This window comes from Fringilla coelebs, assembly GCF_963513975.1.
Source record: "Fringilla coelebs genome assembly, chromosome: 1".
In the NCBI taxonomy this organism is placed as follows: Eukaryota; Metazoa; Chordata; class Aves; order Passeriformes; family Fringillidae; genus Fringilla; species Fringilla coelebs.
In genome coordinates, this window is record NC_140028.1 from 21,096,819 (window position 1) to 21,113,937 (window position 17,119).

The 17,119-nt window shown below is 39.3% G+C and overlaps 1 protein-coding gene across 8 annotated transcripts in view; it reads right to left on the reverse strand.

The window, feature by feature from the left end:
• Positions 1–16,905, reverse strand: part of RIMS2 (regulating synaptic membrane exocytosis 2) — a gene marked incomplete at both ends in the record, with an annotated part of 444,787 nt that extends 427,882 nt beyond the window's left edge. For all 8 annotated transcript variants that reach the window (XM_084219774.1, XM_084219771.1, XM_084219776.1 and 5 more), the window contains one exon: positions 16,736–16,905. In XM_084219774.1, the coding sequence (XP_084075900.1) occupies positions 16,736–16,905 (170 nt within the window). The remainder of the gene's footprint in view (positions 1–16,735) is intronic.
• Between the last annotated feature and the right edge of the window lie 214 nt (positions 16,906–17,119).

Consider the following 17,119-nt stretch of genomic DNA (forward strand, 5'->3'; position numbering starts at 1 on the left):
TTTTGACTTGTTTCAAGATTTCACCAGGAAGGGCACTACACCTCACTTCAGATTGCTGTTCTCTTCACTCTTCCTCAGGCAGCAAAGACCCTTCAGGAAGTACAAATTCATGGCTTAAATTCTACAGGGCTGGAGCAAAGTGGTCTGCAGTCTCTCACTCCCACATGGCCCTTATAGGTTTTGACATAAATTATGAGAAATGATGGGTGTAATTTCTTTTCTTTCACAATAAGATTAAATCAGAAGTGATGTAATGACATTAGTAGACTTCTAACAGAATAAAAGAATTCAAGTTAAACCAAAATTCAGCTCTATTGTTTCATTATGGAAACAAAATTTTCAGGAAAGCAAAACAAGAAAGCCATGAAGTGTTTTATTTGCCAGTAAGAGGGTCTAAACCAAATATTTTCTTACAAGCTTCATCATATCTCTAAGAAAATGAGTTGGGGGAAGTGAACAACTTCAAATAAGTCTGTATTAAAATACAAAGAACTGACAGACTTAAATGGTCATCTCCCAGAATACTTTTACATACAAAATGGAATTAAAATGAAAAAATTTGGAAATCCTATCTTGTATAACTTAAACGAAAGTAAAATAAAAACACTAAACTACAATTTAATTGATTTAAAACTTATTTGGAGCCTTGGAAGAAATATTTAACTTCTTGTGTAGAAAAAGTTCTTCTTAAGCATGAACATGTCTTTCACAATATTTTTTATTTTTCAGAATAATCCCATTATCATCTCAGGTAGATGTCTATAGAAGTTCTATTCTCATTTTCTAGTGAGAGTCTAATATAAGTGCTCCTTCTTTACAAATAGCATTAGGAAGAAAGACCTTTTGGTATTTCATTTTACACTGACACAGACATTCTAGGCACCAGTACTACAAACCAAAAATGGAGTTACCGTACAGTCAGGCACTGGAAATTTTTAACCAGCCACTGAAACAGTCCAAATATTAACCTGTGAGAAGGTGAAAGCTCACTACATCCTCCAGAAATGTGTTTCTGACATTGATAGAAAGAAGTTCAAAACAAAGTTGTAATAAAATTACTGGCTTCTGAATGAATACGACATTTTTTAAATGTATAATTTATTCCAACGTGGGGGCAGCAAATCTTTCCAGAAGAGTGGGCTTTGATCATGAAAAGAGGACCATCACAGTCATCTGGGGATATTACACATGTTAACATGTTAAAATATTGCCTTTGTAATAATTTTTACCAGGACTCTAGGGGGAGACATAAGAAAGGGGGCAGCTGTTTTATTTTTCAATACAATGCAGATCAAAGCTGAAAGTTACTGCAATCCAAGAGAAAAAAAATTCTAACCAATAGTAGAATGTAGGTCCTTATGAATACTGGGCTAATATTAGCAACCAAGTAGTACAAAATATGTGAATATTTAATATTCCTACATAATAGTCCTAGTCCTGATAGATTCATTTCTCTTCTGAAAGAATGAAATGTCCTTCTAAATATAGCACTGCTTAAAAATAAGAATGCTAGGTAGGCATTCAGAAAATTGCTACTAGCATGGCAATATTTTTAATTGCTACATTTCTCAGACATTTTTTTTAATTCAATTAAGCCAATGAGGCTACATCTCAAATGCACAAGTAAGTCTGCAAGCCTGCAACTTAGGAGAATCAATTACTTTTATTGCGATTATAAAAAAAATTAAATGCTTTGATGCAAGGTCTATCTTTTTCTTATGGTCGGCATAGACAGTAGCAATGATAAGTTCACACTTTGTATTTCTCTGTGTAATCTTAAAAACATTCAGTAGTTAATGAATTCATGACCCTACCATATTGAAAGTCAATCATAATTTTTGTAATCTACAAGATCTTTACTTAAAATTATGTTTCAGTAACAGGTTAAATTAGAACAAAACTATTTCTGTGTCCTCTTTTTAAAAATATTGATGTAGCCTATATTTCAAGTAAATTGCAAACAAACTTAGAGCCAAAGCCATCACACAGTTTAAATAATCAGATCTTCCCATACAAAATCTGAAATACTAGGGGTGAAGCAGATCTCCCTTTATTTTACATGACAAAAAGTCTGTCCAGTCACCTGTGAAAATACAAATGTGCATGTGTGCAGCAATTACAACTACAGCCTTTGCTACACACCTTTCATTATTTATGTCCCAGATCACACTGGAAAATGCAACAACACAGCTTTACAGAGCTCATTCACTTAATCCAAGTCATCTGAGGTATTTCACCTCACCTTTTTGTCTTCTTCCTATGAGCTGAACTAACTTATGTCTGAAAATCAGAGCTTTAAAAGTGTTAAGGAAGAAAACCTGCTGTTTAATATGGAGATACAAAACCTAGTTCTATCTAAAGTAACAACACTAGTGACTTTCCAACTCCAATTATTCAGCAGAAATATTTTATGAGCATTTTGTTTTCTTCACCAAAAAATTTTTCAACACTAATTTTGGTGGCATTGATTCACAGACCTTAAACAGCAACTTCAAAATCAAAACTTAGTTTGTACACGTTTGTCTGCTGGTTTTCTCAATGACTGCAACATAACCAGTCTTTACAAACTGTGGAAATAGTGGTGGACTAATTCCATTGCTCTCAGAGACTCCAAAAGTACTGTAGCTAATCTCTCCCAGCCCCTCAGCTGTGCTACCTCAGCATTTCGTAGGACTGTACAGTAAATCAGATGAATTCCTTTCTGTAGCTTAAAAAGATGCTCTGCCAAAGTGATGAAGGGGGAAAATATTTTTTCATTAGTTTAACCTCCCTGAAATAGTTTCATTAGGCAGTTCAACAGATATTTGCACCAGGGCCATGCTGGTGTCACGGAGGCAGGAAGGAGCAGCTGGGCTGGCAATGGAGCTGCGGGTGCTGCACTGACAGCAGGAATTGCCTGGGGCTCTGGAGCTGAATTTAGCCTCTCAGATCTGCCTTCCAGAGAAGCCTCTCTTTTTCATACTGTATTGATTCCACAGGGACCCAAGAAGAGTAGTATCATCTATGTTCAAGTTAGACTTTGCAAATAAATTTGCTAAATAAATATTGTGGTGGATTAACCTTGGATGGCTGCCAGACACCCAACAAGCTATTCTTTCATTCCCCTTTCTCAGCAGGACAGGGCAGAGAATATGATGGAAAAGCTCATAGGTCAAGATTAGGACAGAGAGACCACTCACCAGTTACCAGACTCCAATTTTGGAAGATTCATTCAAGTTATTGCCACTTAATAACAGGGCAGGACAGTGAAAATAAAAAATTAAAAAACACTTTTCCCCCCTGTCTGTTCCTTCTTTTCAGGCTCAGCTTCACTTAAGCACCTTCTACCTCCACACTTGGAGCAGTGCAGGTGGAGAGGGCAGGTACATTGTCTCAGTTGAGAGCTCCTCATCTCTGTGACTCCTTTTTCCTCATACTTGTCCCCTGCTCCAACGTGGGGTCCTTCCCATGGGATACCATCCTTAGTGAACTGCTCCAACATGGTCCTTCTCACAGCCTACAGTTCTTCAGGTCTCTTCCATGGGGTGCAGTCCTTCAGGAACATCCTGCTCCAGCATGAGGCCCCTGGAGAATTGGAAGTCTTGACCAAAAACCTATTTCAGTGTGGATGCCTCTCTCCACGGGCTGCAGTACCTGCCAGGAGCCTGCTCAGAGTGGGCTTTCCATGAGGTCCCAGCTTCATCCAAGGTGCATCCACCTGCCCTGGCATGAGGTCCTCCACAGGCTACAGGGGCACAGCTGCCTCACCATGCTCTTCACCATGGGCTGCAGGGCAATCTCTTCTCTGGTGCCTGGAGGCACCTCCTGCCCCTCCTTCCTCACTTACTTTGGCATCTTCAGGGCTGTTTCTCCCCTATTTTTCTCACTCCGTCTCTCTCACAGCTGTTGCACAGATTTTTTTCTCTTCTCTTACACATTATCCACATTAATGTTTGACTGTCCAGCAGTGTCACTAATGGACAATATAGCCAGTGGCAGATCCATTTTGGAGCTGGCAGAAACCAATTTTTTCTGATGTGAGGGCAGGTCTTGGTGTCTTCTGCAACCCCTGCAGCTTCACCCCAACACCTGGACATGTAAATGCAGCACAAACACTTCCTTCACACCAGAATAAGTGATACCATTTTTAGTTATGAATTTAGTGAGTTACATGCTTCCATATAAGTTTTTATATAAGTTTCCATTTATTATAGCAATATAAACTTAACTATGAATTAAAAGGCAAAGAATAGTTGGGTTGGTGGGCATCAGTTCATTGACTCCTTTCCTTCCTTTGTTTCACATACTAAGAAAATTTTTGAAGAAAATCTTTATTAAACTGAAATTAAGGGTAGAATACGTTTCAGTGATAAAATTACAAAAACTACTATACAGATGTTCAAACAGTCCCTAAAAAGATACAGTGTCCAAACATACCAAGCAGTAGAAAGGCACTGTAGAATTTAAACCTCCTTCCACATCCTAACACCATTCAGGAAATAAGTAAAATATACTTATGTCCAAGATAGAAGATTTTTAATGGCAATTTCCCTCTTTTAACACAAACCAACATATTTCTTTTGGGCAACTTTACTGAAAATCCAGCAGTTTCAGCAGCAGGCAAGAGCTGTTTTAAAATAGGTCATCATGTTTAGTCTTATTCATGTTAGGACCAGCAGTCCCTTTGAAATACAAATTTTTTGTGGATTACTATAATAAAACACTCCTAAGCCCTTATCAAAGAAAAACCTTGTGGCTATGAAGAGTGACAAAACATGTTACCAATTCTAAACTGCTCTTTCTTACTTAACCTAAAAATAAAATTAGGAGCATAACGTTAATTATTTCAATAATAACAAGAAAAAATATACATCAGTGTCTTTACTTATTATAATGACCACATGATCAATACCTATTGAACTATAACTTAGTTTCCATTGTGAAACTCCAGATTCAGTGAATGATTTTTGATTATCAAAGTTTTATTAGGAAAAATTATAAATCTAAACAAAGGCATTTTTTTAACCCATATTCCTTTTAATAAACAAACTTCTTACTTGTAACTAACTGATCTTACTTAATTAAGAAATAGTTATTTATATCTGGGACATTAAGTTAGGACACAGTGTTATCACTGACTAATTCTATCATTTTTATCACTCTTCTTTGTGCAGAACAAATATGACTATTCATACAAAAAGTTAAAAATATAACTAAATGTTTATTTTGTCTTTCTCCAAATAAAACCTTCTTCGACACATGAGAATATCTGGTTATAGAAAGCTTTGGAATATATAACTCAGACCAAATTTTAGACAAGAACACTCTGCAAATTCTGCAGAAGACAAGCTCATGTAAACTCTACAAAGTAGCTAAAAACACCTATCTTCCAACCATGTATAAATAAATTCAAAATATATAAATGTACATTAGTGCTCAGCTATAGCACATTAAATTTCATTCAGCTTTGACCACCTGCATTTTCAGATATCAAGCAGACAGAATTCAAGGCTTTCAGATGACAAGTACTTTCTCTGTACTCTACCCTGAAAGAACCTTTTCTTGGCCCAGTGCCTTCACAGCATCCTCTACAGCAATTTTTCAGATGAACCATAAACAGGGCAGGAAAAAAATACATTTGGATGTTTTATATATATTTTTAAACTTGGAAGACACAGTTTTTTAAGAGAAATATGGGTACTAGGTAAAAATACAGTTTTCTTTCAATCATACTGGGATTTTGCTTAACTTTAAAATCTGGTGGAATCTTTGGTAAAGTTCCACAAAGAAATTAGAATTACTGCTTCCCTTGAAATGTCTTCTGATGTAACATGTATTAGCATGGAAGTAATATCAACACTTCAGAAATATTTACCATTCACTTAAACTTAGCCCATCAGATTTACTACTTATATGTAAATCAGACTATCATCAAAATATCAACAGGTATAACCTCACTACCAATCCAAAAGGCTAATACATTAATAAAAACCAGAACAAGCTGCTTCATTCTACCCACAGAATAAAATTAAGTTCCTAATTTTAAATAGTTCATAGTGTTTGCTGTGATATTTCACCACTTCATTACTGCAATGTTACAAATAGCTTGAAAAAATACGGTATTTTCCTGAAGCATTTTAACTTTAGTAAAAAAAGTGTTTGATAAAAGCATAATCCTCAGCCTTCTAAAAGTGACAGTGATGTTATTTTTCTAGCTGTTGGATAATACATGGTTCAGCTGTCACTTACTGTGCAGCAGTCAGTTACACAGAATGAAATGAATCATAATCGCAATGACTAGCCAAATTAATGAAAGCATGCTGAATCAAAACTCATGCTCCCAAACTGTCTTAGGGCCTGATTCAGCAAAAATATATTTGATTTAAGTACCATACAGCATATTCCACAGATCCCTGTTTATCAAGATTTTCAAAGCACGTAAATGCTGAATTCAGGATGCATAGCAGGGCAACAGTATGTTTTTAACACCCTACCATCAAAAGTGACCTATCAGATCATAAATGTGCAGTAGTTAAACAAATCCCATTAAAACAATACATAGCAAAAGAGAGATGGTGTGTGAGTTAAGGAAAGAAACTGTCAAACTGAGTTTATAGAGCTTTCTTTGGGTCTTAGTGTTACATTGTTTTAATCCTACAAGTAGTAGACAAATCCTGTTTGTGACTTCCCATCTAGCAATCTGACCTAGCTTAATCTATGAGATTCTACCTTAAAATATCTGTTAGTCATTCTTATTGGGGAATGGCATTGGAAGGTTTTCTTTGCAATGTTCTTTTGATGATGGGCATGCTTAATCCCTCATGCTGGAAAGATTTTATATTCCAAGGTCTTCTTTTAGATCTCATTCTTCAAAGGCTTTCTGAATTCAGTATAAAAAATATACCAAATCCTAAGAATAACCATGGACTAGAAGGGAAGCATACTCAGGTTCCCAGCAGTGAGTCTCAAATAGTAAAGTTATGGATAAATGAGCATATCCTAATTAATAATTGATAGAAATATAAGCAAAATATGCAGATTCACAAACAGCTTCTAGGGAACCATAAACATCAGTGTCAGCTGGCAAAGTATCTATGGCATTCTTACAAGACCAAATATATAATGAAGAGTTACTCTCAAAGGCAGAACTCTGCAAGGCAGACTCAACTAACCTAGCTCCAAAAGTCTGTGAGATAGACCTCTACATCTGACATATTCACTCTATCTTCTTTTGAAGTCCACAGCCAGAAATAGGCTCTGCAATTCATCTGGCTTATATGAAATGTCTAATTTAAGATGAGATGGATCACATCCTAAAGGCACCTCTTTATTTCCATTTGCTTCAAATTGAACCTAGTGATTTCAGGAATGGATGTCTTCCTCTGTAGGTATTCGGATCTGGTCAGAAGAATCCCAAAGAATTTCTGGGCTCAAATAGTGTAATCCAAGCTTTAAACAATGTAGTGTGGGAATAAAAAAGATACCAAAACTGAGGCAACAATGTTCATTAACCAAACAGTTCTATGTGCGCTGAACTTAAAGAAGTCTGATGTTAGGAGGACTCACACCTCATGATGGATTTATTTTGATGGCAGTGTTGGTTCTCCCCTGTAAGAACCCCTTGGTATGTAGAATAGCGCGAGTAGACTTTTTCAATCAGGAGCATGGACAATCACTTGCACTACCCATCTTCTTATCTTCATTAAACCCCTAATAATTATGTCTTTTTGGGACCTCAAATTTTTGTCAAATTTTTTGTAAGTCAACCAACATCTTGAACCTACTGAATAAATATGGCAGCAGATGCAACTCTTTCCCTTAAAAATAATATAGCATTTGTGTATTTCCAAGTTGGTGAAAGACCTCCTTTATCAGGAAGATATTTGAACACAGCTCTCTCTTCCAAAATAAACAAGTTATGGGTAAAACTGGAAAAGTTTATTCTGCATCCTTACAATGACAGCATACAAGTGTGCAGTCAGGAATGAGAATGGACCGGCAAGAGGAAGTCGAATATCTCTGTGATTAGGATGCTCTCTCTCAAGAGGCAAGTCCTCATTCCTGCTCCAAGGACTGTTGTGCATTTTATTTAGGCAAACTGAATGCAAAATTCATAAGAGGCATCTGATACAGACAGAATAAAACTCAATGGCACTAAAGACAAACACTGTAAAGCTGAGGTAATCAAATTCAAAATACAAACAGAGGAATGACTGATTCAACAAGAGTTCTGCAGAAAAGCATGGTGAAAGGATAGTAGATCACAAGCTGACCATGAATCCATAAGTGCTGTGCCACAACAAAACCCCAAACACATGTGACAGTGTCTGTACAAGGAAAGAGTTCTGTGCAAGACAGTTTTATCCTCATGCTCTCCCCATACTTTTGGAATATGTGTCTGGGTTTGGACACTGTATTTAAAAAAAAAATCAGTCAAAAAAGTATATATAAAGACTAGCAGCAAGAATGGTCAGAAATCTAGAAAATATGACTTGTTGAATCCACAGGAAGGAGTGATGAAAGTACATAGGAGGAGATATGATCACATTTATGAAATACATAAAAGGTTGCTGCAAACAGAAAAATAACAAACTGCATTGCACTTCTATTGTGGACAGAGGAAGTAGCAAATGGCAGGAAAGAGATTTAGGTTTAACAGTAGGGGGGAAATTCTAGTGGTAAGGATAAGGACTTTGAGTAACTGAGACAAATTATCTAGGGAATTCAAGAAATCTCTATCCCTGGTTGAGGAGGTAGTGTAGTCATTCTTCTCACACCTTTCAGTAATAATCTATCATTTGAAAAATGTAAAATTTTCATACTGTATACAATAGCTTTACCCTAAGATCTGCTTGGCCCACTCTTCACTTTCTGCTATAAAGGCAACACAGCACATGCAGAGATGATTAGCTTGAATTCAGTGCATCATCTGCTATGTGCCCTTGCCTCGGCCAGGAAGGCTATTTATTTCACTGGCTAGGTGGGGTCTCACAATTGCAAATCACTAGTTTATACAAATAAGTGTCAGAAACTGCTATCTTAAGAACTGATCATGCCTTGAGGCAAAGGATTAATTGAAGACCTGTTGAGGTCACAACCAGCTATGTTTTCTATTATTCTATGTGTTCTCTGGCCTTTTAAACAGCTTTGGAAATCACTTCTTCTCACTCACCCTTTCTGTAATCAGAAAAATGCATAAATGCACCAAGAGTTAGATAAACACTATATGAAAAAAGATTTCTTGCTAACACACTGAAGTACTCATTTCTGAAAAGTTATACAAAAGATGGTTGTGAGACATTTTCCAAAACAGGTTGACTGCTTCTGACTCACAATTTTATTTAAAGGTGAAAAAATTTTATGTCCTTCATATGCTTAAGATAGTACACATTCTAAAGTAAGTCTGCCCTCAAAAACACACAAAGCCAAAATACCACGTTATATTGAATACCTAGTAATGTTATGACCTGTTAAATACTCTGAGTACAAATACAATATTATATTTGCTATAAGAAATGATTCACCTTAAAGATATTAATGTCAAATAAAGAATAGGTCATCAGGAAGTATTTAAGCAACCTCATATGAGATTTACGAAGAAAGAACCAACCCCATAGAGACAGTAAACAAAGAAAATAATGGGCTTTATATGTTGTTTAAAGTTTAAAGACTTTCTTGTGAATTTTCAAAATAGAAGCACTCAGACTTGTTTGAAACACAAGTTCAACTCTTGCTAACTCCTGCTAGAACAAACAGGATATCTCACTATTGTTTTAATAAAAAGTTTAAAGTTTAAAGCAAATATATTCTTTATGGCCTCACATCAAAACTTAGAAACTCCTAAAGATACAGATACATAAAGTCAACTATTATGACTATTACTTTTCCTCTATCAAAATGTATGAGTTTGATTTCTTTATCAAAATGCAACTTCAATGACAGAAACCAGCAGAAATTTCTTTGAACTCTTACTCTCCAAAAATTACATGTATTTACTTCTTATATGCTCTTCTATTCCCCTATACAATCTCTTACTGTTTGTTAATTAACTCTTACAGTCTCAGTCCTTACTGACATCTTTGCAGCTTCGAGACCATAGCCTGGAGAAACTACATGAGGACACAGTCACCACATGACATCATGCAGAGCCAGCTGCTGAGCACAGCACTGATTTTGCAATGTTATTGGATCACCAGAAATATAAATAACTCCTGAGATGAAGTTTTTGGAGTTTACTGAGTTTACAAATGCACTACCAGATTTGGTGTAAACTGTTTTTATTAATAAACTATAACATACCCTCAACAGAGTTATTCAAGGATGTAACAGCTCCTCCTGTTACACCATGTAGTCCTGCAAAAGAGCTCTAAACTCAGTAAGCATTGAAAACAATATAGGTCGATAAGAACTTCAGATTTATAATATGAATAACTTTGCTTGAACAATGACTGCTTTTGAATGCCATTTGTAGACAACTAGTATTTCAAGAGATTCTTCCTGCTTATGAGTTTAAATTAAAACAAAGACTTGCTCACTCCTAGAGAGATGAGGTTGTCTAAGGTAAATTGTAGCCAATAACCTGACATATTATTAAAACAGCCCTTGTGATCTAAACTTAACTTAAAAAATCATCCTCACCTCAAAGCTCATTGCTAATGTATAATGTCTGTTGCAGTAAAACAGGTATAGATGAGATCATAACCCATCACTTAATGGGTTCTTGGGATTTTATCTCCCCAAGTTTCCGTCAAAATGCATCATCAGTGAAGACGTTGAGGGAAAAGGAAAGATCTCACCAAAATAATCCTTCTTGGAAAAAGTTGGTCTAATGGTTTTAGAAAATACCCTAGCATTCTGACTGACTGTAACAAAACTTGAAGAAAGCCACTAAAGTAAAAGGGAGAGGGATGGCATTAAGCTGAAGTAAATCCCATTCCACTGGATTAAAATTGCAAGTTCAAACTATGAATTTACTTTTTCCTCCCTATTATGGAACTTTGAATACGTTGCAAGTATTTTAAAACTTCACTGGCAGGGTAAAACCACATTTTACACCAGTTCTGCAGTAACTTATCACTTCTGTGTATTTTGACACAATATATACACTAATTAGCCATTGTTTCAATGGAAAAATCAATGATTTGACATTCTCAGTTATTTAAATGTTACCCAGCTCAGAGATGCATGCAGACAAAATCCAGAATGGACCATTCAGTCCCCTAACCTCACCTCCAGAGACCACTGCATTTCACCCAGTCACTGCTTTCTAGGATACAGTCCCAGCAACTTAAAATTATGATCGCCACTCCTCTCTTTTAGATGTAAAATTAAATGGTTTTCTCTCTTTTTTTATTTTTCAAAGAAGTGCAGAAAGATACTTATTTGACAAGACTGCAGAAAGCACATACTATCTGGTGTTGAATGTCTATTTTGGGGGTTCTTTGTTAACTAAATTCTGTATCTGTTAGATTATTTCTCAGCCCCATATGATTTCAAGCCTTTCTACATCCAACTGATCCTACTTGTACTTCTTTAATGTGGGAACGTCAGCACTATTGCAGTGTTCTAAAACTTTACTCAACATAAAAATTATCAAGCCAAATAATTAGTGTAACTGGCACACTCTGTATAATCTCCAAATATATTCTGCTTAGTCACTAAGAGAAAGTACTACTTTAATCATTTGTAGACAGTGTCTAAAAGTGAGTTAGGCTCTTCATTGAACAATTGTAAACAATGAGACTTCTCGAAGAGCAAATGGTACAAACCATAACAACCTGACAAGTATTATCTACAGTATAAAATCTGTCATCAGTCTAAGCATGTGATAAGAGTGAAGAGCAAGAAACAATGACAACTTTGAGAGGCCCAAAAAGCAGTACAAATTATTAAAACAAAAGAAAGGGGAGACTATAAAGAATATTACAAGGGAGCGGAATGAGGTGATAGGAAGGGAAGAGGACATGGCAGGGCAGGAAAGAGGGCAAGTATCCTCCTCAACTATACATATATATATTTGTGTAACTTCCAATATCACTTCTTTTATACTGCATAAAGTTATTGCTTTTAAAGTCACTTGGACCATATTTGAATTTATAATATATAGAACAAGAGCAAACTATAAGTGGTGTAGCAACAAGCTGTTCTAATCAGCACTCCAAATCCAGACAAAATGCAGTGTAAAATTACAGGAGCATAACATAACTAACATTGCCTGGAATCCTAGTTTACTATTTAGTCAAAAGCAAATCTTTTTGCCTTTTTCTCTAGAAACTTTAGGAATCCCCATACGTATGTCCATTTTCCAAAAGCAAAATCAATAATCACCACATATATCTCTTTCTGCTCTCCAGCCCTGAAATCCAAATCCAAAACATACAATGATTTTAAGACAGTTTAAATCAGAGCTGATTATTCAGAAAATGAGATAAGTATTTATAAAATAGTACAATAGCTTTGTGAGTCTGATATTTACACTTCTGTGAGTCATGGTCATCAACTTATTTCTTCCTCTTCCCCAGGTGAGCATCCTGCCCCACACCTCACTCACAGTGTCATACGGAGCTCACAAAGTCCAGCTTCCTTGAGGTTTGCTTGTCAGAGATTTTGTTTCATTCTGTGTAGCTACCCCATTTTTACCACATCTGTGCAACCACTACCACAGTAACTGAGCCTGCAGCTAATTATACCTTCCTAAAGTTCACTCTGGACTTGACAGCGGTGGTTCACAGAGAGCCACCATCCTCTAGCTAGCCCACTATGTTTCCACCTTTCTTAGGTAAATCAGCTGACAAAGCCACACACTTTTAAAAGAAATCTTTTACAAGGACCTCATGGTAAACCTGTAATGCTTTGCAAATATATGAAAAGTTGGATATTTCATTTAAAAAATTTTTCTTGAGAAAATTTGTCTACTACTGGGCCAAACTCTCGGGAAAAGTTGAAATACATGTCTTTTCAGAGCTATGAGTCTGACTTTATGAGGACAGCATTTTATCTTTAGAATTGCTTAGCAAAGAAGATGGAAACTTGTGATTTTTCAAGTAGGAAAGTGTAGATGCACATCACACAGACTGAAACAGAAGTCTTAATAAATAACGTCCTAACATCTATTTTTTTTCCTGTGTGCATTCTCTCAACACAGTTCTTCAATACAGAAATAAAGTACAAATTAAAAGTAAAAAAGCACAAGACTGAACCCATAAATCAGTCTGTATGGAGGAAATGTGCTGTCTAAAATCTCTTAAAAAGCTTACACACACAAAACCAGATTTTATAAGAGGAAGGATGCGCATAATTTAAAAGAAAAGTGATCATCAAAAATTCTCTCTTCTATCCAAGTCAGTAAAATATCCACAAAGAAAAAAGTTGAAAATATGTAAATATTCTTTAAACAGCAAAGACTTACACCCAGAGTACAGACATAAATTCACTCTGTCACGCATTACGCATATTAAATATTATGCAAAATATATATTCAATAACCTTGTCAAAAAGACTTCTTAGCCCATAACACTCAAAATGCACTCCAAGGGTCCCAAAAAATCCAGAAGTGAGACAGTCAAAGCAGCAGAGTTTGCCACCCATCCTTTTTAAAGCAGAAGCCCCACCTCAGGAACACAGTGCACAACTGTAGCTCAGCGTATTTCACAGACCAAACCAGGCCAAAGGACAGAGCAAATCTGGAAAGCTTCTGCTTTCCATGCCATCATGTTCCATCAAATCCTGGCAAGAATTCATGCTGACCCGATCACTATTAGTTGCTACAGATTACAACTCAACACCATCTGTATTTCCTTTCCCCAAAAAGAGTAAAACAAGCATAAGGAGAAATTATGTATCTATTTTAAATCCACACATCTTTACCCCAGGGAGTGAAAGGAAAAGAATAAATAGTCCACATTACAGATGTGAGTCACACTACTTAATGCTCTTTTGGAAAATGCTCAAATACCACAGTGATGGAAACAGCATAAGAATTTGAAAAACACAAGATAGAAACAGAATGGAGAAAGGAAGTAGAGCCTAGGGAGTAGTCATTCATCCTGACAGTCAATCACCATAAATGATTTAAAAATAAATAGAGGGAATACATGCTTGCTGCTTTCTTCAACATTTGAACAGTTCTTGTGTTAATAACTCTAAATGTCAACTCTTGTTTTCAGCATTTTTTTTAATCCTGCTATATTTCTCCACGGCATGAAATGACACAATTTTATTGCTGAGGCAAAAATACCTTCCACTTCAAAAGAAGCTTGCCTTCGAGGAGAATTACACTTGAACAAAGACTGCACGATTTAGCTCTATATTTAACTCTATGCAATAACAGTAGTTCATTCATATAAACATGGGAGGGTTTTTTTATTCTTTCTCAGAAGGAAAATATTTCTCAAGAGAATTAAACTCGGTAATATCTACATAAAGATGCTGGTATGACTTTGGTGGAGGGTTGTGCTTGATAAATCTGTAGATATTTTTGGAATAAACATGTACCTGATGGTTCAAGGAGACACTTCATTTTAAGAAAAATTAAACTGGTGAGTTATTCATGTGACACCAGCTTACTTCTCACTACCCTCTAAAATGTTTAAAATGTTGTGGGCCATCTATTCAAATTCCATTGACAACAGCATTTTCCTAATAGCACTGCTTTAGGCTATCCTTTATGTATAAACTTTACACCTTACCATCTCCCTCGTGGCTTACACAGAACTCAAGAGTACACTTTCAGTGAGACATAACAAGAAACTAAACCTCACATAAATTTTATCCTTAGATTTGATCAAGACCTTTTGCTTGCCCATTGTCTGCTTCCAAGATTCTCAATATTACAAATGAAAACAATTCTGCTTCATTTCTTTAGTTTTACCTTACCATTACTTGAGAACAGTTTATTCTTCATTTGCAAGCTTAACCATTCAAGCTGATTCTAGTATTGTACTTTATATTTGATCATAAATATTACTCTCCACAGCAAAAGTTGACAGGAGCCTTCTTTAAAACTTTAATGCTATTATTATATATTTAAAATATTAAATTCCTTGAATTCCTGCAGCTTCCAACTTGAACTTTCATTTTTGTTAATGATTTTTAAGAGTGAAGATATTTTAGACAAAAATTTGCATTTATTTTGGTATATCATTCAACTTAATAAAATAGTCTAAATTGTTTCAAAATAGCAAACAAACTGTAGAGCAAGAGACTAAGATGTGGTGACGAAAGAAGGTACGGTACTTTATTTCCAGCGCTCACATTACACTGACGTGCTTCAGAATGTTCATCCAACAAAAAACCTTTTTAAACAGACTTTGAAATGTTTTTAGGAGATCTCCTCAACATTTAGGAGCTGTCACACAAAGTATATTTGAAGTTTTTGGTATGATGCAGTGAATCTTGGAAACAGACTTCCAAAGTCAGCAACTAAAGCCCAGAAGACAGCTTCCAGGTGCTGAGTGTGAAAGGCCAGCTGCAATTAACATGTCCAAGACACAACGCTAATTTTGGTACCAAAAAAAAACGCTTAGAGCTTAGAGCTTCAACTTCACCACACTCATCAAAGTCACGTCCACGACAGCAGTAGCTTTGCGTATTTTTAAACCACTAGAAGTCAGCGTGGTTACTCCATGACGAAGGGAGAACAGTTTTCTCGACTTTACTCAGCGTCTGCCAGCCGACTGGGGCAGGGCGTGACCCACGCCGTGCACGGCAGCGGGACCCCCGGGCCTGCAAGGAGACCGGTGTCACCCCGGGAGCGGGGCACGGCGCACGGGGAAAGCTCGCGCTTCCCGGGCCCCGCGCTCCTGCCCGGACACTCCCGGTGCCGAGCCGGGCGGCCGCGGACAGCTCCCTGCTCTGAGCGTGGCCGGAGAACTGTGGACAGCTCCCGGTGCCGAGCCGGGCGGCCGCGGACAGCTCCCGGTTCTGAGCGGGGCCGGAGAACTGTGGACAGCTCCCGGGGCTGAGCTGGGCCGGGTGGGGTGGCCGTGGACAGCTCCCGGTGCTGATCTGGGCCGGGCGGCCGTGGACAGCTCCCAGTTCTGAGCTGGGCAGGGGGGTTGTGGACTGTTAGCTCCAAATGCTGAGCCGGGTTGCTCCGGACAGCTCCCGGTGCCGGTGCCGGTGCTGGGGCCGGGGCCGTGGCCACCCCCACGCCCCCGCCGGCCAGGCGGAAGGCGTCCCGCTTTCCCCGGCGCCGGGGCTCACGCTTGGAAAGAGCAGCGGGGCGGGGGCGGGCGGCAGACACGTTGTCGGGGGAAGATGGCGGCTGTGGCAAACCCACCCAGCCAGGCGGCCGGAGCCCAGGCCCCGGCGGTGCCGCTCCGCCCGGCAGGGCCGCCGCCGCCAGCGCAGAGCCCGCCGCGCCCCCGGGACCGGGCCCGATGCTGCCGGTCCGCCCCCTCCGGCGGCGCCGACGGCCACCCCGACCCACCCCCGTCCTCGCGATGGAACACGCCGGGTGAGGACGGCACCTGTGCGGCCATGTTGGGCACCCGGTTCCCGCCGGCGCCGGGGCGTGCGGAGCCGGAGCCGCCCCGCGGAGCGCGACGAAGGCAGGCGCCGAGCGTTGCCGCGTCCCTGGCAGCTCCCGCGGGTCCCTCCCGCCGTGCCCCACACTCGCCCGGCGCCAAGCGCCCCTGTCCGACCCCGGCCGCCCGACTCCTCTCTCCCGCCCTAGCCGTGCCGCCCCCGGGGCCAGAGGAGAGATTTCCACGGCCGCGGGCCCGGGAGAACGAGAAAGGGATGCGCCCGCCCTTACTTGAGCACGGATTGCTCCTTCTCCTCTTCCTTCTTCTGGCGGTCCATGACGGCCAGGATGATCTTCCGCTCTTCCTCCGTGAGGTGGCTGAGGTCCGGCATCTCGGGCTGCGGGGCCGGAGGAGGCTGAGGAGCGGCGGGGCCGCTCCGGGGCCCGGCGGGAGCCGACATGTTTGGTAGGAGCTGCCGCCGCCGCTACGAGAAGCGCTGCCCGAACTCCAGCAGCACCAGCGGGAGCGGCCGGCGCCGGGAGAAGCACATACAAATCAATACCCTGTAATCAACCGGCAGCCTAATGACGGCCCCGCCGGGGAGGGGCGGGGTGCCCGGCAGCCCCGACCTCGCACCCACCCGCCGGGCCGCCGGCGGCAGCGGGAGGACGGGG